Here is a 24,906-nt window from a genome sequence, read left to right as displayed (position 1 = left end):
CCTGGAAGCTAATTTTCAAGGGAATTCCTGCTGCAGTTTTCTCAGGAGCTTACTGTCCCCTTCCTTCACACTGGCTTCATGGCTCTCTGCATTAGTCAAATAAGGGGCTCAGTAAAATTCCAAATGATCGATCCCTGTCATTGGTTTGGGGTTGCTACTTATAAATAGCTGAAATGACAGTTGTTAACTTAGTGATTACCAGGATCTGCCTGTGTGCTAGAGTCCAATCCAATTCAATGTAATGTATGAAGAACAAACCCATATCATGTTAGCTGATATAGCAGTGAACCAAAAAATAAACAGCAGTGTCCTGCTGTTATGGGACTTATACATGATAGAAAAGTCAGGGCCAGTTGCAGGGCTGGCTGTGAACTGAGTGCTTTAAAAGGCTCTATGGTTGCCAAATTTCTCCCCCTCCCATCTCACCTAAAACATCTACGGTGCTGATCACTCAGAGAGACATTTTATACCTGCTTCCCCTCTACTCCGTCACTCCAACACCTTTGCTGATCCATGAGCGCATTAAGGTTGCTTCCGCCTCAGGGCATTTGCAGGTTTTGTCCTCTCTGCCCATATTGACACCCACTCCCATACTCACATGGCTCACTTGAAGACCACCTCCTCAGAGAGGCCTTTTCTAACCAACCTACCAAAAATAGCAGTCCCTGTCACTCTTTAACCCCTTACTCTGCTTTATTTTTCCTCATGGTCCTTACATGACTACTTGACATGTTATTATATATCAGTCTTTATAACGAGAATATAAGCTCTAGGAGGGCTGAAAATTCATCACTGTTGTGTTCCCAATTCTAAGAACAGTGCCTGGCATAAAATTAGTGTTCAATAAACAGTAATTGAATGAATGAGCCCTGAAATACATAGGTAGACACAATGTAAATCTTTTGAGAAGAGGCTCTGGAGGATGGGACAGAGGAAACATTTTGATGAGAACAGGGTAAGATGCTCTCTGAGGCCTACAGGCCTGGGTAGTGATCCTTCTTTTGGGCAGGGGCTCTGAACAATTACAGCACAAGGATACTGGATGCCAGTGTTCTAGAGGTAAGGTAAGAAAATGCAGAAACCCTCAACACAAATATTACGTTTTTGTAGGGTAGTACCTCCAGCAATGAGACCCTTCCCCTCCTGTGCTCAGTTCTGCTCCTCCTTTGCTTACCTCCTTAATATCCACCACTTGCTGAGTGTGGTGGATTGAGTTATGTAGCCCAGAAAAAATCCATGTTGCTAATCCCATTCCTGTGGGTGTGAACCCATTGTTAATAGACCTTTTGAAGATGTTATCATTAGATAAGGTGTGGGCAACTGAATGAATCAGAATGGTCTTAATCCCAATTACTGGAGTCTTCTATAAGCAGAAGAAATTCAGACATAGTAAGAGAAAGCCACAGGGATGAACCAGAAACTGGAAATCAGCAGGAACCAGAAGAGAAAAGAGAGGGCATTATCATGTGATGATGGGAAGCAGAGATATAAGCCAAGGAAACTCAAGGATCACTGGCAGCCAGCACTGGAATGTTACAGAATTTGGGGACAAAGCATCACTTTGCTGACATCTTGATTTTGGACTTCTCCTAGCCTCAGAACTATGAGTCAATGAATGACCGTTGTTTAAGCCAACCCATTGTATAGCATTTGACCTTGCAGCCTGGAAACCAAGACACTCACTGAGGATTAGTGAGAAATTCTCAATGTATTTCTCTAGCAGTCACCTCAGGTCAGTGGGAATGAGGAACAACAAGAGCATATTAAATATTTCGGTTACAGAGACTGGAGGGCAGAGTGGGAGCACCGAGGCAGTCAGGGTGAGTTGCTGTTTTTCACCAAGGTTCTGTTAAACTCCGATTTCTGCTTATCTCTTTAGCCAATTCCTAGAAAGTGTTTGTGGTTTCTTATTTAAAGTGACGATAGCTAACATGAACATTGAAAAAAAAAGCAACTGTAAAATCCATATATGGCCACAAACCAATGAAATAGATATGGTAGAGCTATTTCTAAATATCTAGAAAGAACTGCTTAACCATACAAAAATGAATTAGTGCAATGGCTAATTTATATGAAAAATTCACTGAGGTCAGGTAATCAGATGAAACCCATAAGTGACACTTTTTAAACAAACCTTGGGGGAATCCCAAGACCCAAACACCAATATCTGCAAATGTGCATTCAAGTACAGTTTCTGTAATACATCTTACAAGTTTGGGCTCATAAGTAATAACAATAACAGCTAACATTTATTAAACACAAATTATGTTTGCCCTGCTCTGTACTTTTCAGGTGCCTAATCAGGTGAAATGTGGCTAAGTGCTCCCTTTTGCCTAAATAAGGAAGCAGAGAGCCAGAGGAGAGAGCTGATTTATTGAAAGATTACTCAACAAGGCAGTGTAGGGGTTCTGAAGATTGAGTTTGCTGGCTCCTAACTGTTTTTGAAATCTTGACCTTGCCTTGGTAACACTGCAACAAGGCCAAATACAACAAGGAATGGAATTTGCAAATAGGCATGTTTGACCTTTTGTACAAATACGCAGGTAGATTATGAGAAAAAAAGAACAATTTTCTATCCTCAATGGTAGTGCCATCAATGTACTATTTACTACCATTAGGTGCCATAATGTACAGTATACTATCATTAAGTATTTGGTGATACTGTGGGGTGGTAGTGAGGGCATTGGTAGACCCAAGCATTGCAGGAGAGGCGTGGGGCTGTGCCCTTGGCCTTGTGCTCCTCCTAGAGGTGAGAGAGTGTGTGGATGCACAGAGTAATTCTCATTCAGCATTCATGAGCACCCCCTATATGCTTCACTTTTACATTCCACTGTTTCTTCACAAAAATCCTGCACTGTAATTTTGGCCCAAAGAAAATTAGTGCTTTGCTGAAGGTCACGCAATTGGCAACAAGCAAAGCACAGGTTCAAATGTTGGTTTGCTGACTCTATATCCAGTTTTCCCTCCTAATGAACTCCAGGAAAGGCAAAAGCACAGACTAAGGGAACGGTTTGCTATATTAAATACTTCTCTTTTCAGAATCAACTTTGTGCATATGCATCTATAGCAGGTGTATCAATCAATGGGCTCAGTTTGTGGATGGAAGAAAAACATAAAGCCACATCGATGGCATCATCACTTATCTACCTCACCATTAAAAGAAATTAAGAGGCTGTGGGGAGACACTGGGGAAGTAATAATGAATAGGGAATCAGTATTACCGTCCAGAATAATTGCTTTTCTAGAATTTTCCATCCCAAGGACACAAGACCATTTATAATGAACAAGCAGAATCAGACTTTTCTGGGAGTCACCCTCTCTTTGATGGTGAGGAAGGAAACCCTTTTGCAGCTCTCTGGAGCTGAGCCAAGGAAGATTGCCTCATAGCTGTGCAACAGTGCTGGGAGTGGCTTAGCCCTGGGGAAATCTGGCTCAGTTCATCACAGCCATCACTTTGAAGCAGGCTTCCAGGTCCCTGTTTACTGGTGGGATGACTAATGACAAGAACGTGCAACAGTGCAGAATGAGAGGGAGGAATGAGTGGTAGAACTCAGAGTAGGGAGTATAGCTTTCCAGGAGTAAGACTCAATCATAATATCTCTGATTTATGGCAGCCAATATGAGAATCCAGTTCAGCAACATGAACTCCTTTCATAGTGACCTCCATTACAGCTACTTAAAACTTTTTTTAACTTTTTATCTCAGATACTGCAAAGGTCATCTGTAACTCCAGTTATAATAGAAATTTTTCCACCCCATGAACATCACCCACAGGACTGATTGTCTTCTTTGGCCAACAGCAAGTCCCCACTGTCTTTGAGGCGGCTTACATCAGAAGCTCTAATTGGTGACAGGCAGAAGATTCTCTAACACAGCCCCCTACAATGGGCATTTCCACAGACACCCAGACCCTCGTTCCTAATTCTGGATATGCTACTAAGAGAAAGAAGAAGTCCCTCTCTGAACATCTTCTCCAGCACTAGTTGAGGAATATCACAAGGGCCTTTGATGTAGCTAAGTTCTCCAGATCCCTCTACACCGAGGCAAGCTTGCCCAAGTGCACTCCCTTCTCTGCAGTACACTCCAGGGACTTGGCCAGTCTTCTTCATACCTTTGTAGTTTTGCCCATTCTGTTCTTCTACTTCCAAGCCTGGATGGAGAGAGATAATTGGCCCACCCCCACACTTCCTTGCAGCTTCAAGGAGAGACCAGGTTTCACTCCTTATCACTGCAGCAGGACGCAGTAAACTTGCACACATAGTAGTATGATAAATACCGTCCCTCCCCAAAGATCAAAAGATGTGAATGTTATCTTATTCCAAAAAAGGAATTTGCAGGTGTGACTAAATTAAGGCTCTTGAGATGGGGAGATTATCCTGGATGATCTGGGTGGGCCCTAAATGCAGTCATACATATCCTTATAAAGAGAAGCAAAGGGAGATTTGATACACAGAATGAAGAGGAGAGGGCAATGTGACCACAGAGGCAGAGACTGATGTGATGTGCCCACCAACCAATAAATGCCAACAGCTACCAGAAGCTAGAAGAGGCAAGGAATGGATTCTCCCCGAGATACTCCAAAGGAATAACAACCCTGCCAACACCTTGATTTAAGCCCAGGGATACTGACTTCAGACTTGTGGGCTGCAGAACTTTTGAGAGAATATATTTCCATTGTTTTAAGCCACCAAGTTAGTGGTAATTTGTTATAGCAGCCATAGGGAACTAATATGCACACATGCATACAACTTCAGGACCTGACAAAGTTCTTAATATCCTTGGTGTAACTCCCTACTCCCTTCCCAGATAGTAACTATAGGTTCTCTTTGCACTTCCTATTTTTATTCTTCAAAGAGTGTTCACCTAAACTCTCCCCTTATTTTGACCCAGACTTTTCCAAAGGCCATGCAGAACCCATATGCCCAGATGGTCTCTAACGAGGCAATAAAAACAAAACAATGATTACTGTTGAGCTCTTACTGTTCACTTTGAGTAAACAATAATTACTTACTGAGCTCTTACTGTATGGTAGGCACTGTTAAAACATGGGTTACACAGACTAGCTAATATGGTCAATCCTGTGAAGCAAGCAAGTTATCCCCATTTTATGGATGAAGAGACCAAGGCTCAGGGAGGGCAAATTAACTTACTCCTACAAATTACAAATTTGTACAAATTAACTATTGATTCAGAAATTTGTTAGTGGAGTGGCCTAGTGTCAACCAGTGAATTGCATCAAAATGGAAAATGAAAAAAAAGTTTCTCTACTACAGACTTTCCTTAATAATTGTGTTTAAGCAAATGTTTATTGGATGAAATAGATGCCTCATTTCATCTATTAGAAGTGAACTTGAATATAAGGCAGAATCATAATACCTTTTAAAGACAATGTTAAAATGGATTATCAAAAGTAATCAAAAGATTTAATGTACATATAAATATGTTGCTATACCATATTTATTATTAATATTTGAATTGTCCTTTGAAAAAGAAAAAAGATAAAGGAGATTTAACTATGTCCATGTAACAGACCACTTTCTTGAAGACTATTATTGTTTTAAATGAAAATGTTTGTCAAGGGGTTGTAGGATGTATGGTCTTGGGGTCTGTGTCTAAAAACCTTTGTTCCCATGGTCTGGAAATTAAAATCCTTAATTCCTCTGACAAAGTGTACGTAGGTGGGTTCCAGTGTTGTTTTTTCCTGGAATGGGGAGTTGCTGGGACTTTTCTCATGGCATTTCTCAGAAGTGATGTTCTCCAGAGCACATTTTGAAGTCTGTTACTTCAGGAGGTAGAGTGATTAGGTTGAGAGGTAGACTAATTACACATGGGGATTTAGGACCCAATCATGTGTAGCCAATTCATGTGTAGGTTGTGCTGTATAAAACCAAACACACAAAACAAAAAATGCTTTGGTTTGACAAACCACTGCTAGATAGGTGTTCTCCGTCATCTTGCTCCCAAATCATTTTAATAAAGGGAAAGCAAGGTGCACTTGAAAAAGGACTCTGGCATCAGTTCATAGGTATATACAATTAATCCTCCTCTTAGCCTTCTCCAAAGGGACCTGTGGTCACTTGGCAGGTAACTGTGCAATGGGGAAAGAGAAACACTCAGACCTTTCAGTGATTAATGGACCACGGCTCTGAACTAAACTGAATTTCCAGAAACTCCAAAATACCACTGAGGTTCACTACCCAGATGTCGTGGATGGAGGCACTCAGGTGATCCAGGTTCAACAGTCCTAGGAAGATGACCCTCTGCCAGGGTTCCTTCATCAGTTACTATGAGTAAAATTAGAAGAAAGAACCTCAGCCACTGTCAGAATCCCCACTTGGGGTAACTGAGATTAAGGAAAGAGTGCCAAACGGAAGCCCTTGACACTTAGTCTTCCAACCAAAAGGGTAACCAAAGTAAGTACTGTCCTGGTGAGATTACAGAGATTTGTACCACATCAGATCCCAGGAGATGGTTTTGGTGACATGCTATATTATTTAGGTCCATGGTAGTTGCTATAACAAAGACAATAGAAACTTATCTTACCTTCATGTAACAGTCCTATGAGAGTTTTCTTGATCAGTAGGTAGTTTTCCTCTCTGGTGTTTTAGGGACCCACGCTCTTTCCATCTGGTGGCTTTTCCGTTTTTGACCTTCATAGTCAGAGAGTGGAGAAAGCATGATGCTTAACAAACAAAAATCAGACCAGAAATGCCTACATTCCATGGGTGAGAACTTGTCATGTGGGCACAGGAGGATAGTCAGCTGAAACTTTTACCAACTCATCATCACATAGGGCACTGGATAATTTTGTTGATAAAATTATTCTGATAGGGACAGGAGAACAGAAAGTAACAAATATTCTAGGTACCTTGGTAAGACACATTGTGTATCCGAAGATGAAAGAGCAACATGATTGTAATATAGATTCCTTTTAACCCAATAAAGTTCTCTTAAGCTCAAGTGGTCTGGAGATACAGGGGTACCGCCTTCAAAGTGAAGGATAAGTTGATGAACACTGAAGGTCTAAATACTAAGAAAGAGGCACAAAGTTTGGTGGGTCTCTGGAATTTGGAGGAAGCATATACCATTCACCAGGTGAACCAAAGGCTGCTTGCCCCTACCTACATGCACAAGGTTAAGGTTGTAGTAAAAGCAATTTTGCCACAAATTCCTTAAAACACAGCTGATCCCATTGTACTCAAAACCTCTGTGGCAAATTGGGTTCCTCTGTGGCAGTGGTTCTCAACCTTGTCTGCATATTGGAATCACCTGATTGCATTCCACTTGGGGCACTTTCAAAAAACAGAAGCACAGGTGCTTAGGTCCCACTTCCAGAGATTCTGATTTAATTTGTTGAGAACCACCAACCTATGGAAACTAGTGTTTCTCAAACTTTTGAGTGAATCAGAATCATCAGGAGGACTTGTTAAAACAGATTGCTGAGTCTCATGCCAGAGTTTCTTATTCAGTGAGTCTTGGAGTTGAGGCCCTAGAATTTGCTTTTCTGACAAGTTCCCAGGTATTGCTGATTTTGCTGTTGGAGGAACAAGAGTCCACACTTTGAGAATCCCTGATGTAGAGCATGGCAAGTTCTAATAGGAGAACCACAATGGAGTCTTCTAGGTTCTCGATAGACAAAGAATGAACCAGGTACACTGATATCATATAGGAGCTTGTTGAACAAGCATAATCTCAGGCCTCAGGCCAAACATTCTGAATTGGAATCTTCATTTTAATATGGTCCCCACATAATTCAAATGTACATTAAAGTTTGAGAACAGCTGTTTGGGGATTCTGAGCAAATTAGAGCTACCCAAATAGGGACACTTAATATATGACAGAGGTAGCACAGCAATCATTTGATAATGAAGGAGGTTTTCAATAAATAGTGCAGGGAAAATTGGTATCAGTGTGGAAAAACTACATTGAATCCCTTTTCACACCATTTATAAAAATCAATTCCAGTTGGGTTAAAGTCCTAAATGGTGAAAGATGCTACTATAAAGAGTATAGAGTATCATATACAAGACCAAGACACACACACAAAACTAACCACAAAAGATGTTCAATAAATTTGACTACATAAAAGTAATTCATCCTATTCATTGTATGAGTCAGAGTTCTCTAGGGAAACAGAACCAACAGGAGATATCTGCAAATATGAGATTTATAAAAGTGTCTCACACAACTGCAGGGGTGCACAAGTCCAAATTCCATAGGACAGGATGCATGAATCCAAAATCTGTAGGGCAGGCAGCGAGCTGGCAACTCTGATGAAGGTCTTTGATGAACTCCCTAGGAGAGGCTTGTTGGCTGAACAAGAAAGTTCTCTCTGCTCCCTTAAAAGTCTTCAGCTAATTGGATTAAGTCTAACTGATTGTATTCTTTCATTGCGGAAGACACTCCCTTAGATGATCATTGATGTAATTAGTCACAGATGGAATCACTTGACTGATCATTTAATAAACCAGCCTTTTGGTTTATTAACCAGCCACAAAATGTCCTTGCAGTAATGGGTAGGCCAGTGTTTGCCTGACCAGACAACTGAGCACCATCACCTGGCCAAAGTTGACACTTGAACCTAACCATTACATTCATTAAATTCATCAAATGACACCATAAAGTGAATTAAAAAGACAAGTTACAGAGTGGGAGACAAACAGAGCCAGAAAAAAATATAGAATTCTTTTGTGTCATTAAGGAAAAGAGACAATCCAGTAGAAAGGTAGATGAAGCCTTGAACAGACATTTCATAAAGGAGGATATCAAAATGGCGAAGAAACACATCAAAGTTTCAACCTCATTAGTAATCATGGTAAAGAAAATTTAAACCAAATGAAATTGTCCGTCATATGTGCAAATATTAAAGAGTTTGATAATACCCAGTGCTTGTGAGGATGCGGAGCATTTTGAACACTTTTTTCATTGATAATGAGATGATATATTGGTACAATCACTTTGGAAAATAGTTGAAAATTATGTAGCAAATTGAATGCGCACCTGATTTATGAATGTGTACCTGAAAAGCACACATACACACACACACCTGTATCAGGGTGTATATATAGGAATGTGCATAGCTGCCTTATTCATATTAGCTCAAACTGGAAACAATCCAGATGTCCATCAACAGTAGAGTTGAAACTCAATAGTGTTCTATTAATAAATCAACTAATATACAGCAGCAAAATTAACCTCAACCAAATGTAACAATACACAGAATCTTAAAAAAATAATATTGAGCAAAAGAATCAGGACACAAAAGAGCACCTAAAATATGATTCTAAGTAAAGCTGAAAAACAATTAAAACTAAGCTATATTTTTAGAAATGCACAGAGATGATGAAACTGTAAAGAAAAAAAAGCAAGGAATTGGTCATCTTAAAGTCAGGATAGTAACTTGTAATTGGTGATAGACAAATGGGGCATATATAGTTCTTACAGTATTTCCTTTTTTGTCCAAGGTTGTGGTCAGAAGGTGTTTAGCTAAAAATTATTAATTAATCCTACTTTTCTGTGAGTATATTTTTAAATGAATTGTTTAGTTTCAAATTTTCATGATTTAGTCTATTAGATCAATAGGAAAAACAAGTTTCTCAAAATATACTGAAAGAGCATTGGTTCAAATTAAATAGATATCCTTTTTTTGAAAAAAAATTCTTAAAATCTAGATATGGAAGCGATTTCCTAAACATGAAAGGAGGAGATAAGTTTGTGTTTTTGTTTTTATTCTCTTTGTGGTTTTTGGGTGTTAGCCCAGAGGAGAAGGGGGCAGAAAGTTTTTATCCTATAATCTTAAAATCAGAATTCTGCAATTTGTTCTTTTAGTAAATTTACTTCTCAACACATCAGACATTTATTTTATATCATTTATTTTCTCCTCAAACTCCCTCTACCTCCAGCTCTCTCCTCCAACTCTCTCCCCCAGCACACACACATACACACTACCAGCATATGATCTGACCACATTCCACTGGAAAACAAATTTCCTTAGACCTGAATACCTTCGTTGTCCCACCACAAAAATCCAACATACTTTCACCTGAACTTACATTGTCTGCCTTCCATCTTGTTACACTGGAAAAAGTGATTTTGCTCCTATCAAATAAAACCCCTCCACTTGAATTCTGAATCCAATTGTCTCTAAGCCTCCTTGAAGACTGCCTTTCTGCAAATATCACCCTTTTTGGTGCAGAATCAATTTCTCCTTCCCACGCTATCATATCTTGAGCTGAATAACTGATGTATCCCAAAATGAAACTGTTTATTCTAAATGATGAGTGATGAGTGATGATGTAGTATGCATCGGTCCTTCATCATTAGTGCACAAATTAAGAAACGCACATCATATCCACACAGAAGCTGAGGACTCCAGAATTCTTACCTCTAGTCCTGATCTCTCTCCTGAACCTCAGGTTTGAATATTCAACAGCCCACTTGGCAGTTCCTCTCAGATATTTACTAGGTATTTCAAATTTAAAATGTCCAAAATGAAACTTGTGACTTTCCTTCCTCAATTTTTACCTCCTCAGTATTACCCACCCCAGTAAATAGTACTATCATCCATTTGGAATCCCAAGCCAATAACTGAGGATTCTTTGTTAACTCTATTTTTTTCATTCACTCCCCTACTTCCATTCCATGATCAAGTCTCATTGGATCTAACACAACATATCTCCTGAATATGTCCATTTATGTCTATTGTTACCATCTTAGTTCAAGTAACTATCACCTTTTTTCAGAATAACTGCAAGTCTCACAGCTTCCACTGTTGGCCTCATGCAATCCATTCTCCACTGCACACCAAAGCAATCATCGTAACATGTAAAACAAGTCAGCTCACTCTTCTGCATTAATCCTCTGAATGGTTTTCTACTGTATAAAATTGAACCACATAATCGCCCTTATCTGCTATCCTCTCCTTAGCTCTTTGGTCTCCCACTTCTATATTTTTCCCATTCAAGGAACACAGCAAGATTATTCTCACCTCTGAGCATTTGTACTCTCTGTTCTCTGTCAGAACACACTGCCCTTACCGTTTCCATCTTGTCATGCAGGGGTTACCTCCAACATGACATTTGTAAGGCCTTCCCAGACTATCAGTTCTAAACTAGTGAATCTTAACTTCTTCAAATCTTCCAGATCACTTCGCCCTGGCATTGTCCTTATTACTATTACTTATGAAACTCTCTTATTCATGTATGCATTTACTTGTTTCCTGTCTTTTCCTTGAAAGCAATGTCCTATCTATCTTATGTATTCCCAGAGCCTAGACTAGTGCCTGGAACATGGGTTGAATGTTTCAATCAAGTTCTGTGATAGGTACAAGAATAAAAGAAGCGGTGGTGATACAAAATGGGAATTATGGTGGTAACTTTTGTTCTGCGTTCCTGACTCTATAAAAAACTCATAGTGCATGTGCCAACCTCTCTGCCTTGCACCAGCTCCCCTGCCCATCTCTGCCAACAACTTCATTCCTTATGTTTTGCATTTGACTCAGTATGGTGATTTAAATTCCCCTGTTTTTAATGTGCTGCCTTCAACTTGTCTTTTGACTAAGTATAATTTTTACATTAACAAAGTTTCATGGATATTCATGACTTACATTTCATTGTGAATGTTAGCTGTTAGCATTATAAAGAGTCTTTTGGTGTACCTTTGGATTCTAGTTTGCCTGATAAATTTTTGGTTTTTGTATTTTCTTGTTATACCCTTGCCCATTTTATTTTTAACCTTTCTGACACATCTCTTTTATATAATTCTTATTTTAAATATATATCTTTTTCTAAAACTGAGTGTGAGTGTGGTGAGGAATGCACAACCATGTGATGATACTGTGAACCATTGTACACTTTGGATAGATTGTATGATTTTTGAACATATCCTCAATAAAACTGGAGAAAAGGAAAAAAAGAAAAATATATATATCTTAAGGATTATTCCTGTTTGCTTTGCAGACACACACCAGGAACAACAAATTTAATAAACAATAATATAGAACATTGCTGAGGACAAAACTGCCTGACAGACTCAATAGGTCTAAAGGTCTGGTTTCTAAATGAGCAGTAGCATGGGTGGTGGCTGGGAGGCATATCAGAGTTGCCGGAGTGCTAGTTGTTCCTGGGGCTCAGTTGGGGCTGTGGCAATATCCAGAGCTGGAAGCCAGGGTTAGTGACTCAGAGGTCCAGATGCAACTTGGGGATAAAGAATGGACTTGGATTCTCAGCATCATCCAATATCAATCCAAATTATTTCAGGGGCTAGAGACATACCACTGGAGGGGAGACACCCTGAGGGCAACATCAGAAACAAGCAGTGCACATGGCACTGATCTCATGCTAGAGGTCAGAAGCACATCAATATCCAGGAATGGTCTGAGATTCCCTAGGAAATATTACAACATCCTATGGGCAGCCTTGGGGATGGGGAGTTTCACTACAGTGGCTACTGGGAGCCCTGGTTATCACAGTAGGAGAAAGCCTCTGGCTCCCTGGGAAATGTTCCAGTTCTTGGAGGTAAAAGGGTCTCCATTGGAGGGAGCTGCAGCCCAAAATTGGAGTTTGGTTTGGAGCATCTGAAGTTTCAGGAGTTTGGCATCCTCTTCAATCGCCACTGGCTCAGGGGTAAGAACATTCGTTGGCGTCAGACGTATCTCGGGACTCAGAGGGGCAGCTGTGTCCAGCTTTGGTCCCAGGGAATCACACTCTGGGTCCCAGGAAATTCTAGCAACCTCATCTGGGACTAGGATCTTACAGGCATAAGAGTGGTCCATAGCCACAGCCGCAGCCAGATTCACAGGTGCCTTGCAGTCCCCAGCAGAATCCTTGGGGAACTTTTTCAGAGGCACAGTGACCTTGGGAGGAATCAGCGGGACAATGTCAGGAAGATTCACAGTGATGGTGTCCAAGGACAGCAGGCACTGGCCAGGATGCATTGGAGAATCAGGGTCCAGTGGGGGCCCTAAGGGTTGAAGGTCAGGGGCACAGCAGCACCCGGAAGCCTTAGTAGGGTGCCAAGTTCCAGGGCTCTGGGAACTAGCATTTGCCATCAAAGATACGTCTCCAAACTGGGACTGAGCCTTGCGGGCTGGAATTATGTGCGCTGTGACATCCGAAAGGCGCCTCTTAGCGGGGGGCTGAAGGGTAGGCTCTCGGCTCCCAAGTTCCCGAGGACGACGACCACGACCCTGTCTGCCAGTTGACAGGGGGAGATGCGGGGCACTGGAACCCTTGGGCAACGGCGGGACCAGGCCGGGCTCCGAGCTGCTGCGGAGGTCGGCGGTGGCCCGGGGCTTGGGAGCGGCGCGGCGGCCGCGCGCGGAGGGAAGCGGGAGCGCAGGGCGCACGGGGACGCGACGGCGGGTCCCACCGCTCGCAGCCAGAGGCCGAAAGGCGCGCGGGACCTGGCGGGGCGGGAGGTGCCTCAAGCCCTGTGCGACTCGCTGGGCCGCCCAGACCTCCCTCCACGTGGTCAGCTCCTGGCCGGCGGCCGCCGTGGGCTCCGTGTGGTTCACAGCAGTCCGGTCTTGACCCCGTTTCCACAGCTCGTAGCGCTCGGGTTGCAGGATGCGCACGAAGGCGTCCATGGAGAAGGAGACTCCGGCCTCCCCGCAGCTGCACTGCGAGGCCACTTTGCCATAGTCGATCCATCGCGGGGTGGCGAAATTGATCGCTTCCGCACAGTTGAAGCCGTGATTGAAGCCAGCATGGTAGCCGTAGGGAAACGTCACCATGAACTCTCCAGCCTCCTGAGTGATCCGGCTGACGGGGATCCCGTTCTCCTTGAGGACGGTGGGCGAGATGAGAGCCACCTTGTGCCGCAGGAAGGCCTCACAGCCCAGGGAACTGCCCGGGAAAAGCTCCCTGGCCAGGCCTTCCAGGCGCCGGCCGTGTTCCGGGGGCACTGCGTACCAGGTTTTGGGCTCCCCAAAGTGCAGGTAGTTGATGCTGTAAGGTCCATGTCCTCAGTGTGCCAAGCGAAGGTGGTTCTTCCACATGCCAAAGTACAGGTAGGGGGTGTTGACGCCTTCGATGACGACTCCACATTCCTGCTCCAACAAGTCCTGAATTGTTCCCAGGTTGTCCCAGGTTCCCACTGCTCAGTTGTTTCATCAAATAAGGAGCCGCTGATGTCAGCCCCATAAATCGGAGGGTGTATAAAAGGCTCTCCAATATTTTTGCTCTAAATCTTCAAAGTTTGTGGTAACTGGAGTCTGATATTCTTGCTTTTTGCCAAGTTCCGATACTCTCCCACGGTCATGGCTTTCTTTTTTTTATGGCATTGTGTAAACACACCTTCTCGCCCCGAGACCGCTTGCTGGAGGGGAGTGGCTATTAAGAAATCATCTAAACCATCATAGGTCTGCCTGGCTTTCCATTCTTTCGGTGGAATGATCTTAGCTAGGCCTGCTCGGTGTGCACCTTGGGATTCCATGTAAGCAATGTATTTGTTGAAATCTTTAAATTCTTCCATGGTTGGGCAGAATGTCATGATTGTATAGCTTGGGTTCTGGGTACCACAGTTCTCAGATTTCATGGATGCAATTGAAAAAGCAGTAGACTCTCAAGTTTTTAGGTAGGTTCTAGATACCTTAGAAAGCTGAGGAGTAATTTCTTTCCTTTTTCTTCCTCTCTTCTTCTCTGAGGCAGTAACTGAGACCTAAATTTTACAAAAATGAGATGGTATCTTTCTTAGGTTTGCTAAGACCAGGGGGACACCACTGTGGTCAGCTTTTTTTTTTTTTTTTTTTTTTTTTCCCCCCTCCTCAAAGGGAATAGGATAGTTCCCTGTGGAGCAGACACTCGGAGCCAGGTCCTAGCTCACCCTGCAGTGCTGTGAGTTTCCTCAGATCAGGATGTAACTCTGCCCTGTGTAGCCTCTCCGGATTCCCAGGCTTGGAAGCATGGGCAGCTCCTTACCCCACTGAAGCAGAATGTCTCTTCAAAGAAGTTTAAAAACTAAGCCTAAAGAAAGAATAGAGAGTATTTTAGAAGAAGCATTAAACTAAAGAAAATTAGTATAGCAATGTTATCGAAATTAGAATTTAAAATGACAACGTAGGCAAGAAAAAAGAAAGTACAAATAAAAAGCATTAGGATGATGAATAGGGGATAGTAAACTAAAACGTAGTCAAGATTGTTTTTAAAATTATAAATTGAATTTATCTCAATAAAACTGAATTTAATTAAAAATTATAATTCAATCTTATGAAAATTATAATTGGATCTTATGAATAACTGGGTGCTAATAATTTTGAAAACATGGAATAGGGAAAGGTCTCAATTGCTTTATCAAAAAAATACAGGGTACCAATGGAGAAATCTAAAAACAACATGCACCTAAATATTTGTTCATTGAATGCATAAATAAATGAGATTTTTAACAAGAAAAAATTTGCTTTTGATATAAAATATCATTTTAATCAGTTTTATACATTAAGGAGGGAAAAAAAACAGAAAAAAAGTGTTTACCTTCTGCTAGTCTAAAATCTTGATTTCAAAGGAAGATACTCAAGAACCCAGAAAGATTATTTCCTTTTAAGGATTCACCCTCTAAATTTAACACACTGGGCTTAAGGTCAGTCTGTATATGGCCCTCACAATTCTAATTCAATCAGCCCCACCCTAATTCTAAAATCAATCACAATTTCTAGTCTAATCCTATATCCTCTCTGAGGCCCTTTCAATTGATCCACTTTTTCCCATTTTTAGAAACCTTCTCATTTCCATTGATACCAGCTCACTAAATGCTGTATTTTTTTTCTGAAAATCTTTTAGATTTTTATAAGAAAAGATCTTTTTAAATGCAAACCCCATAAGTCTAAAAATAAGTTTAAAATACTTTCTTTAAACTCAAAGAAGTAACATCCCGGTGTATAGTTTTCCACCTTAAATCAACATTTAAAACTAACAAGCAACTTCTTTAAACTTGTAATTGGAAAATAATATTCTTGTCCACAAGCAAAAAATGACAGAAAAGTATAGTGACCTACCTTCTTCGACCAAAATCCTGATTCCAGATGAAGCTACTCCAGGATGCAGAGGGATGGTTTCCTCTCGGAAGGAATGAAGCCCTGTGCCCTGATGGTCCTGACTTTATACCTGGGCAACTTCCTGATTTAATCAGTGGCCCCCTAATGTAATCACATGGCTAAGTCGTGATTTGCCATCTCACTTTTCCAAGATGGGTCTTTTAAACCAAACGTAAAACAAAGCAAACTAAGACTTTGAAAATAAAGGGGTGGGAAAAAGATGTTAATAAGAGGAGGACTATGTGTAGGTAGGGGAGTTTAACAGAACACTCTGTACTAGCTGCTCAATTTTTTCTTTGAATCTAAAATTGTTCTAAAAAAAGTCTATTAATAAAAAACAAAGAAATAGTGAATAAAAAGAGAAGATGTAAATAAACATTAGAAATGAAAAATTTGAGAAATACAATCAAGATTTTCAAAAGTCTATAAACAATGCTATATAAAACAATACAACACAATATAAGCCAAAGGATTCTATAAACCAGTTTATGCTCTTAATTTTTTAGAGCAGAAAGCGTTCTTCTAAACATTTTAAAGTGATGAAATATGACTTGTTTACAGAAAATGCCTGAGGCATATATGTACAATTTAACAAATAACTGTAGAGTGAACAGAAATGTAATCATCGCCCAGGTCAAGAAATAAAACATTGTCAGCAACCCTAGAGCCTGACTACTGTTCCTCCCCAATTCCAGCCCCATCTCCCCCTAGAGTAATCCTATCCTAGCTTTCTTGGATCCAAGAGAATTCCAAGCCTCCCTTGCAGTTCAGTAAGGCCAAGAAATTAGTTGCAGCCATAGGGCTGCAAGTGAAAAATGACCTTACTTCCTATTGATAGAATGACTGCTTGTAAAATTCTGGGATGAAAAATCAATTTCCTTCACAATTTTTATGATATTGCTCCATTGTTCTGTTGTAGCTATTGAAAAGAAAGATGATTTTGTTATTCCTAAACCTTTGCAAATAAACTAGTTTTGTTCTGTCTGGAAGTTGGTAGTGATTTCTCTTGATCCCAATGTTCTGAAGTGTCATGATGATAGTATGTGGTGGGGATAGTTTTTCAATCATCGTACTCTGTCTTTTCAGCCTGGGCACTCATGCTCATTATGGACATTTTTCTTTCGTGATTTCCCGTTATCTCTTTTCTCTGTTCTTCCATTAGTCAGTTATTGGACCTCCCGGATTCAGTCTCTATTTTCTTATCTTTCCTTTATTTTAAAACTTTTTCTTCTGTTCTACTTTATGGCAAATATTTTTGGCTTTCTCTTTCAACATTTCTATTGACTTTTTAATTATTATCATAATTTTAATTTCCAAGAGCTCTTTCCTTTACCTTGACCTTTTTTTAATCCCCATCTAATCTTGGTTTCATGAGTGTAATATCTTTTATTTTGACAAGCATACTAATTATAGCTTTAAATTCTCTTGCTTCCTACATTGTCTTTGTTTCCTCTAAGTCTCATTTTTCTTTTTGTTTGCTTTCATTTTTATCTTTCATGTTGGAGGTGTTATCAAAGGTCAGATACTACTTGGCCATCCATTTTTTTCCCCCATACCCCTTATTCCCCCCTATTATTTATTTATATTTTGACTTTATTTTTTTATTCATCTGTCCATAACACTGGATAAAGGAAGTATCAATCAGAAGATTTTCACGATTACACGGTCACACCGTAAAAGCTGTATAGTTATACAATCATCTTCAAGAATCAAGGCTACTGGGTTATAGTTCAACAGTTTCAGGTATTTCCTTCTAGCTATTCTAATACACTAAAGACTAAAAAGGGATATCTATATAATGCATAAGAATAACTTCCAGAATGACCTCTCTAATCTACTCGAAATCTCTCAGCCACTGAAATTTTATTTTGTTTCTTTTCTCTTCCCCCTTTTGGTCAAGAAGGCTTTCTCCATCCCACGATGCCAAGGTCAGGCTCATCTCTGAGAGTCATGTCCCATGTCGCCAGGGAGATTTACACCCCTGGGAGTCATGTCCCAAGTATTGGGGGAGGGCAGTGAGTTTACCTGCAGAGTTGGCTTAGAGAGAGAATGGCCACCCATTCTTAATTAAGGGAATGGACGAAAAGTTGATTGGGAAGCCCTGTGTGCACTGCAGGTATGGTCTGGTATTCAGTCATATTTTCTTCAGGGGACCAACAGAACCTTCAAAGCTCCTGCTAGAGGAGAAAAACCCTGCCTGATGATATTCTGGAGCTGAGCCACAGAAGGAGGCGACAGGATTTCACCATTCAGGATCATTCTTAATCACCTTTTCAGTCATGCATCTCACGCGCATCCTCCACTGTGCCTGGAGTCATCAACTCTCACCTGTATTTTAGATGGTTTAACTACTTGCCCTTCCCAGTCCCCCTTGTTCTCCACAGAACAACTAGGCAAATTACTTAAATATGTAAATCACTTTATGTCAACTACTGTTTTAAACTCCAAATTCCTTCTCATTTCAAGTTGAATAGAGTTCAAATGCTTTACATGATCTGGCCTCTGCCTGCGTCTTTCATCCTTCCTCTCTATGCCCCATACACAAAAGAGCTTCTTTTCTATTCCTGGAAAAACAAAACCGCCAAGTCCCACATTAGGTTCATAGCACTTGCTGTTTCCAGGGTCTGCTTTGGACCTTCCCTTCCTGTCAGGCAGGCCTCACAAACGTCTCCTGCTCTAGGAAGCTTTCCCTAACCACTCAGTCTCAGCCAGCCGCTCTCAGCCTGCTGTAGCTTCTCAGCCCACTTGAGTTTCTTCACACCACATGTTACTGAAATTATCTTGTTCATTTATCTGTGGACTTGTTTATTGAGCTGAAGCAATGAATTAAATGTGAAATATACAGCTTTGAAAAGCAGTGGAGACTTGGAGAGAAGATAGTCAGAAGGTGACACTGTTTCATAAGCTTATTCCTCTCTCCCAGCAACCTTTTTTGCCCTGCCCAGCCTATCACCTCATGGACTCCACTAAGTCATCTGGCAAGCTGTGACTGCAAACCAAATCACCCCAGCCAGCCAGCCAAACCCAACCAACCACCCCCAAATTAATTCACCACTGCCCACACAATGTAACCAGTCCATAAAAAATAAATTTTGCCTTAAATGTTTGAATAATAAAGTGCACCAAAGAACAATCCCTCCCAATTGGAAGAAACTACAATTATACAAATAAAGTCAGATTTAAACATTTTAGTTACCTTTAATATATTTGTGAATAAACACTGGTGATAACACATATAAATACATCAATTCACACAGGTCATAAACTTTCTCTGAGGCTCTATTGACCTAATTGGCCAAAAGGGCCTAGTTTCTGCAAGAAATAGGAAGATGTAAAGGGACTGAAGAAACCATTCAGAAGTACAATAAGGTCCAGAGTTGGCCAAGATAATGGAAGTCTGGGGCAAATCAGGTTCCAGTAATCTCAGCGGGACACAGTTCTTGGAGACAAAAGAGTGTCACTGATGCAGCCTAAGCTGACGACATAAAAGTTAGTTAGTAGTGTCCAAAGATATTCCGAAAGAAAGGAGAATGAGGTATGACGGACTTGGTAAATACCACGGACTCAGCAGCATTCAGCCGCATCTCATGAGGGACTAGCAAACTGTCCCAAAGCTCTGCGATGCAAATGTGACCAGTCTCAGCGTGTCTCCACACGGAAGAGAATGAGGTACCAAGGTGACCTCTGGGACTAGGGGGCAGGGGCACAATAGCACCCGGAAGCCTTGGCAGGATGCTGGGGCCCAGTACTCAGAGGGGCAGGGTTATGGATCAAAGGTCCATCCCTTGGCGGGGGCTGAGCCTCGAGCCCGGGGGCTGTGTGCGCTGTGGCCACCGAAAGGCGCCTCTTAGCGGGGGGCTGAAGGGTAGGCTCTCGGCTCCCAAGTTCCCGAGGACGACGACCACGACCCCGTCTGCCAGTTGACAGGGGGAGATGCGGGGCACTGGAACCCGGGGGCAACGGCGGGACCAGGCCGGGCTCCGAGCTGCTGCGGAGGTCGGCGGTGGCCCGGGGCTTGGGAGCGGCGCGGCGGCCGCGCGCGGAGGGAAGCGGGAGCGCAGGGCGCACGGGGACGCGACGGCGGGTCCCACCGCTCGCAGCCAGAGGCCGAAAGGCGCGCGGGACCCGGCGGGGCGGGAGGTGCCTCAAGCCCCGCGCGACTCGCGGGGGCACCCGGACCTCCCTCCACGTGGTCAGCTCCTGGCCGGCGGCCGCCGTGGGCTCCGTGTGGTTCACAGCAGTCCGGTCTTGACCCCGTTTCCACAGCTCGTAGCGCTCGGGTTGCAGGATGCGCACGAAGGCGTCCATGGAGAAGGAGACTCCGGCCTCCCCGCAGCTGCACTGCGAGGCCACTTTGCCATAGTCGATCCATCGCGGGGTGGCGAAATTGATCGCTTCCGCACAGTTGAAGCCGTGATTGAAGCCAGCATGGTAGCCGTAGGGAAACGTCACCATGAACTCTCCAGCCTCCTGAGTGATCCGGCTGACGGGGATCCCGTTCTCCTTGAGGACGGTGGGCGAGATGAGAGCCACCTTGTGCCGCAGGAAGGCCTCACAGCCCAGGGAACTGCCCGGGAAAAGCTCCCTGGCCAGGCCTTCCAGGCGCCGGCCGTGTTCCGGGGGCACTGCGTACCAGGTTTTGGGCTCCCCAAAGTGCAGATAGTTGATGCTGTAAAGGTCCATGTCCTCCGTGTGCCAAGCGAAGGTGGTCTTCCACATGCCAAAGTACAGGTACGGGGTGTTGACGCCTTCGATGACGACTCCACATTCCTGCTCCAACAAGTCCTGAATTGTTCCCAGGTGTCCCAGGTTCCACTGCTCAGTGGTTTCATCAAATAAGGAGCCGCTGATGTCAGCCCCATAAATCGGTGAATCATAGAGGCGGTTTTTCCAATATTTTCGCTCCAAACCTTCAAAATCCAGGTGTGGTGGAGTCCGGTATTTTTCACTGTTTGCCAAGTTCCGATACTCTCCCACGGTCATGGCTTTCTTTTTTTTATGGTATTGCGTAAAAACACCTGCCCCCCCAGAGACTACCTGCTGTAGGGGAGTGGCTATTAAGATGTCATGTATATCATCGTAGGTCTGCCTGGCTTTCCATTCTTTCGGTGGAATGATCTTAGCTAGCCCTGCTCGGTGTGCACCTTGGGATTCCATGTAAGCAATGTATTTATCGAAATCATTAAACTCTTCTTTGGTTGGCCGAAATATCATTATGCTACAAGTTGGGTTCTGAGCACAGTTGGCCTTAGACTTCATAGTTTCAATTTAATAAGCAGTAAACTCCCAAGTTTCTAGGGATATTCTGAAAAGTTAAGGATGCTGGAAAATGGTATTTTTAAAAAATGGGTTGGTGTATCTGTGAGGCAGCAGGAACTACCACCCAACTTGTAAGCAAATGAGATGATACTCTTTCTTAGGTTTGCTGATTCAACAGGAGGCTCCACTCTGGGCAGCAGCTCTTGGGCAGCAACTCCGTGATGATCCTATGTTGGTGGCTGGCTCTGTCGTCATGAGGCCTATTGAATTACCCAGACCTGGGTGAGTGACCCAACTGTAGTGGGTGTAACTTCAAGGCTGTGCTTAAAACCAAACCTAAAATAGAAAATACAGAAAGGTAGAATATTAGAGTTTGCAAGAAGTTATTGGGGAATACAAATTAAATACCCAACAGAAAGACTAAAATATTAAAAGATGGATAATACAAATGATGGTAAGGATGTGGAACAAAGGGAATTCTCAAACCCTACTAGAGGGAATGCAAATCACTAGAATCACTTTGGAAAGCTATTTTGGCAGTATCTAACAAAATTGAAAATATGCATGCACTATGATCCAATTATTCCACATGTCTAGGAAATGAGTATGGCTGTGCACTGCAAGTCACATCCAAGAATGTTCATAACAACATTATTTCTAGTAGCCAAATACTGGAAACAACCCAAATGTTTATCAACAGTAGAACGAATAAATACATAAATAAATACCATAGAGCAATGAAAATGAATTTTAAAAAGCTACATGTAAACACAAGAATAGATTTTACAAATATAGTATTAAGCAAAATTATCTGGGTTCAAAAGAATACCTATTGCATGATTCCATTTATATATATATTAAGATCAAAAAGAGGAAAAGTAATCTATAAAGTTAGAAGTCAGAATAGTGATTACTTTGGGGAAAGAGAGGGGTGGAAGAGAGGTCTGTGGAATAATGTTAATATTTGATTCTGAACCTTGATTCTGGTTACACACACACCCAACAGAATGGCTAATTGTGATAGTTCATCAAGCTATGATGATTTTCACAACTTTCTGTATGTTCACTTAAAAAAACAGAATATAGGGTGAAAAGCATTAGAAAAGACTAAGAGGGATATTTCATTGTATTCAAAGGAAAAGGAAGAGCAATTTAAAATAATTGAACTAAACATTCGATAAAGAAGTTAGCAAAAAGAAGAGGAAGGAGTAAGGAAATAAAGAATGAAAATGAAATTAACAAAAGATAAGACATACAAAACAGAGGGATGATGAACAAAAACATTCTTTGAAGAGACTGATAACAGCACCACAGGCATAAATGATCACAAGAACAAAGAGAAGGTAAAAATAAAAACCATTGAGAGTGAAATAGAACACAAAGCTAGTCATATACTAGGGAGATTTTAATCTCAAAAGAGAATCTTTATTGTGAATGTACTTAATGCCACTAAATTATGCACTTTAAAATGGTTAAAATGGTAAGTTTAACATTATATGCACTTTATCACAGTTTAAAAAAAAAAAAGGGAGAGAATCTTATGAGCACTTTAACATCAAACTTTTTCCAAACATAAGAGAAAACAATTTCCTAGAGAGGAAAAATATCCAAAACAGATACAAAAAACAAAAATTGAAAGCTTGAATTTCCCAAAATAAGAATCCCCTAAAAACCACGAGACACATTGTTTTATAGGTGAATCCAGTATATCTTTAAGAAACATTTAACCCTTATTATGCAAGTCCTTTCAGAATATAAGACACGCTGGAAAGCTACTCAGATATGAGACTAATCTTATCTCTGAAAGCAAAACCAGAAAAGGACAACAGAAAATAAAGCTTTAGGCCATCTTCATTTATAAACATAGTTGCAAACATGCTAAATAAAATATTATCAAATCAATAACCATATACCAAAAGAATAATACATTGTGACCAAATAGAATTTATCTCGGAAATGCAAGGACAATTCAACATCAGAAAATCTAGTTATATAATTCAGAAAATTAATACGGGAAATATCTTGTAGCTACAGAGATAACATATGATGAAACCCAATATCCGTCCATGATTTAAAATCTTTACTTTTAAAATATTAAAGATTTATATAAGTAGGATAAGGGGTTTTAAAGGTCATCAAAAAAAATTAAAAAGCATCATCCTTAACAGTGAAAGAATAGGAACATTCTAATGTTTCTATATTTCTATAAAAATAGAAAAAGATGCATAAACAAACCATAAGAAATGAAAAAAGACTGGCCCATTAGTTATATATAAGATGAAAATGCAAAAATGTATGGCATTCGGTATGTTTTAGTTACTCCTCCAGGAAAGTAGGTAGAAAGCCAGGAACTGTGTGGACTGGACACCACAGAGCAATCTGACTTTGGGCATACTTCATACAACACTCATGAAAACGTGGAACTGCTGAGATCAGCGAAATCTGTAAGTTCTTGCGGCCAGGGGACGCGCGCCCCTCCCTGCCAGGCTCAGTCCCGTGGGAGGAGGGGCTGTCAGCTCCGGGAAGGAGAAGGGAGAACTGCAGTGGCAGCCCTTATCGGAAACTCATTCTGCTGATCCAAACTCCAACCATAGACAGACGGAGACCAGACACCAGAGAATCTGAGAGCAGCCAGCCCAGCAGAGAGGAGACAGGCATAGAAAAAAAACAACATGAAAAACTCCAAAATAAAAGCGGAGGATTTTTGGAGTTCTGGTGAACATAGAAAGGGGAAGGGCAGAGCTCAGGCCTGAGCTCAGGCCCTGAGGCGCATATGCAAATCCCCAAGAAAAGCTGATCTCTCTGCCCTGTGGACCTTTCCTTAATGGCCCTGGTTGCTTTGTCTCTTAGCATTTCAATAACCCATTAGATCTCTGAGGAGGGCCCTTTTTTTTTTTTTTTTTTTTTTTTAATCCTTTTTTCTTTTTCTAAAACAATTACTCTAAGAAGCCCAATACAGAAAGCTTCAAAGACTTGCAATTTGGGCAGGTCAAGTCAAGAGCAGAACTAGGAGAGCTCTGAGACAAAACGCAATAATCCAGTGGCTGAGAAAATACACTAAACACCACAACTTCCCAAGAAAAGGGGGGTGTCCACTCACAGCCATCATCCTGGTGGACAGGAAACACTCCTGCCCATCGCCAGCCCCATAGCCCAGAACTGCCCCAGACAACCCAGTGTGACGGAAGTGCTTCAAATAATGGGCACACACCACAAAACTGGGCGTGGACATTAGCCTCCCCTGCAACCTCAGCTGATTGTCCCAGAGTTGGGAAGGTAGAGCAGTGTGAATTAACAAAGCCCCATTCAGCCATCATTTCAGCAGACTGGGAGCCTCCCTACACAGCCCAGCAGCCCAGAACTGCCCTGGGGGGACGGCACTCACCTGTGACATAGCACAGTCATCCCTCAACAGAGGACCCGGGGTGCACGGCCTGGAAGAGGGGCCCACTGGCAAGTCTCAGGAGCCATACGCCAATACCAAGGACTTGTGGGGCAGTGGCAGAGACAAACTGTGGCAGGACTGAACTGAAGGATTAGACTATTGCAGCAGCTTTAAAACTCTAGGATCAGCAGGGAGATTTGATTGTTAGAGCCACCCCCCCCCCTTCCTGACT

The 24,906-nt window shown here is 41.9% G+C and overlaps 1 protein-coding gene and 1 pseudogene across 1 annotated transcript in view; both read right to left on the bottom strand.

The window, feature by feature from the left end:
• Positions 1-12,463: 12,463 nt before the first annotated feature.
• Positions 12,464-14,538, bottom strand: LOC119537266 (annotated as a pseudogene).
• Positions 14,539-19,233: 4,695 nt separating this feature from the next.
• KDM4D (lysine demethylase 4D) overlaps positions 19,234-24,906 on the bottom strand; it is a 37,808-nt gene continuing 32,135 nt past the window's right edge. The window contains exon 2 of the mRNA XM_037841160.1: positions 19,234-21,625. Coding sequence (XP_037697088.1) covers positions 19,721-21,289 — 1,569 coding nt within the window. The 5' untranslated portion in view covers positions 21,290-21,625 and the 3' untranslated portion in view covers positions 19,234-19,720. The remainder of the gene's footprint in view (positions 21,626-24,906) is intronic.

This window comes from Choloepus didactylus, chromosome 6, assembly GCF_015220235.1.
Source record: "Choloepus didactylus isolate mChoDid1 chromosome 6, mChoDid1.pri, whole genome shotgun sequence".
Classification (NCBI taxonomy): domain Eukaryota; kingdom Metazoa; phylum Chordata; class Mammalia; order Pilosa; family Megalonychidae; genus Choloepus; species Choloepus didactylus.
Note: the sequence above shows the minus strand (reverse complement) of the source record. Positions and strands in the feature narration are given on the sequence as shown.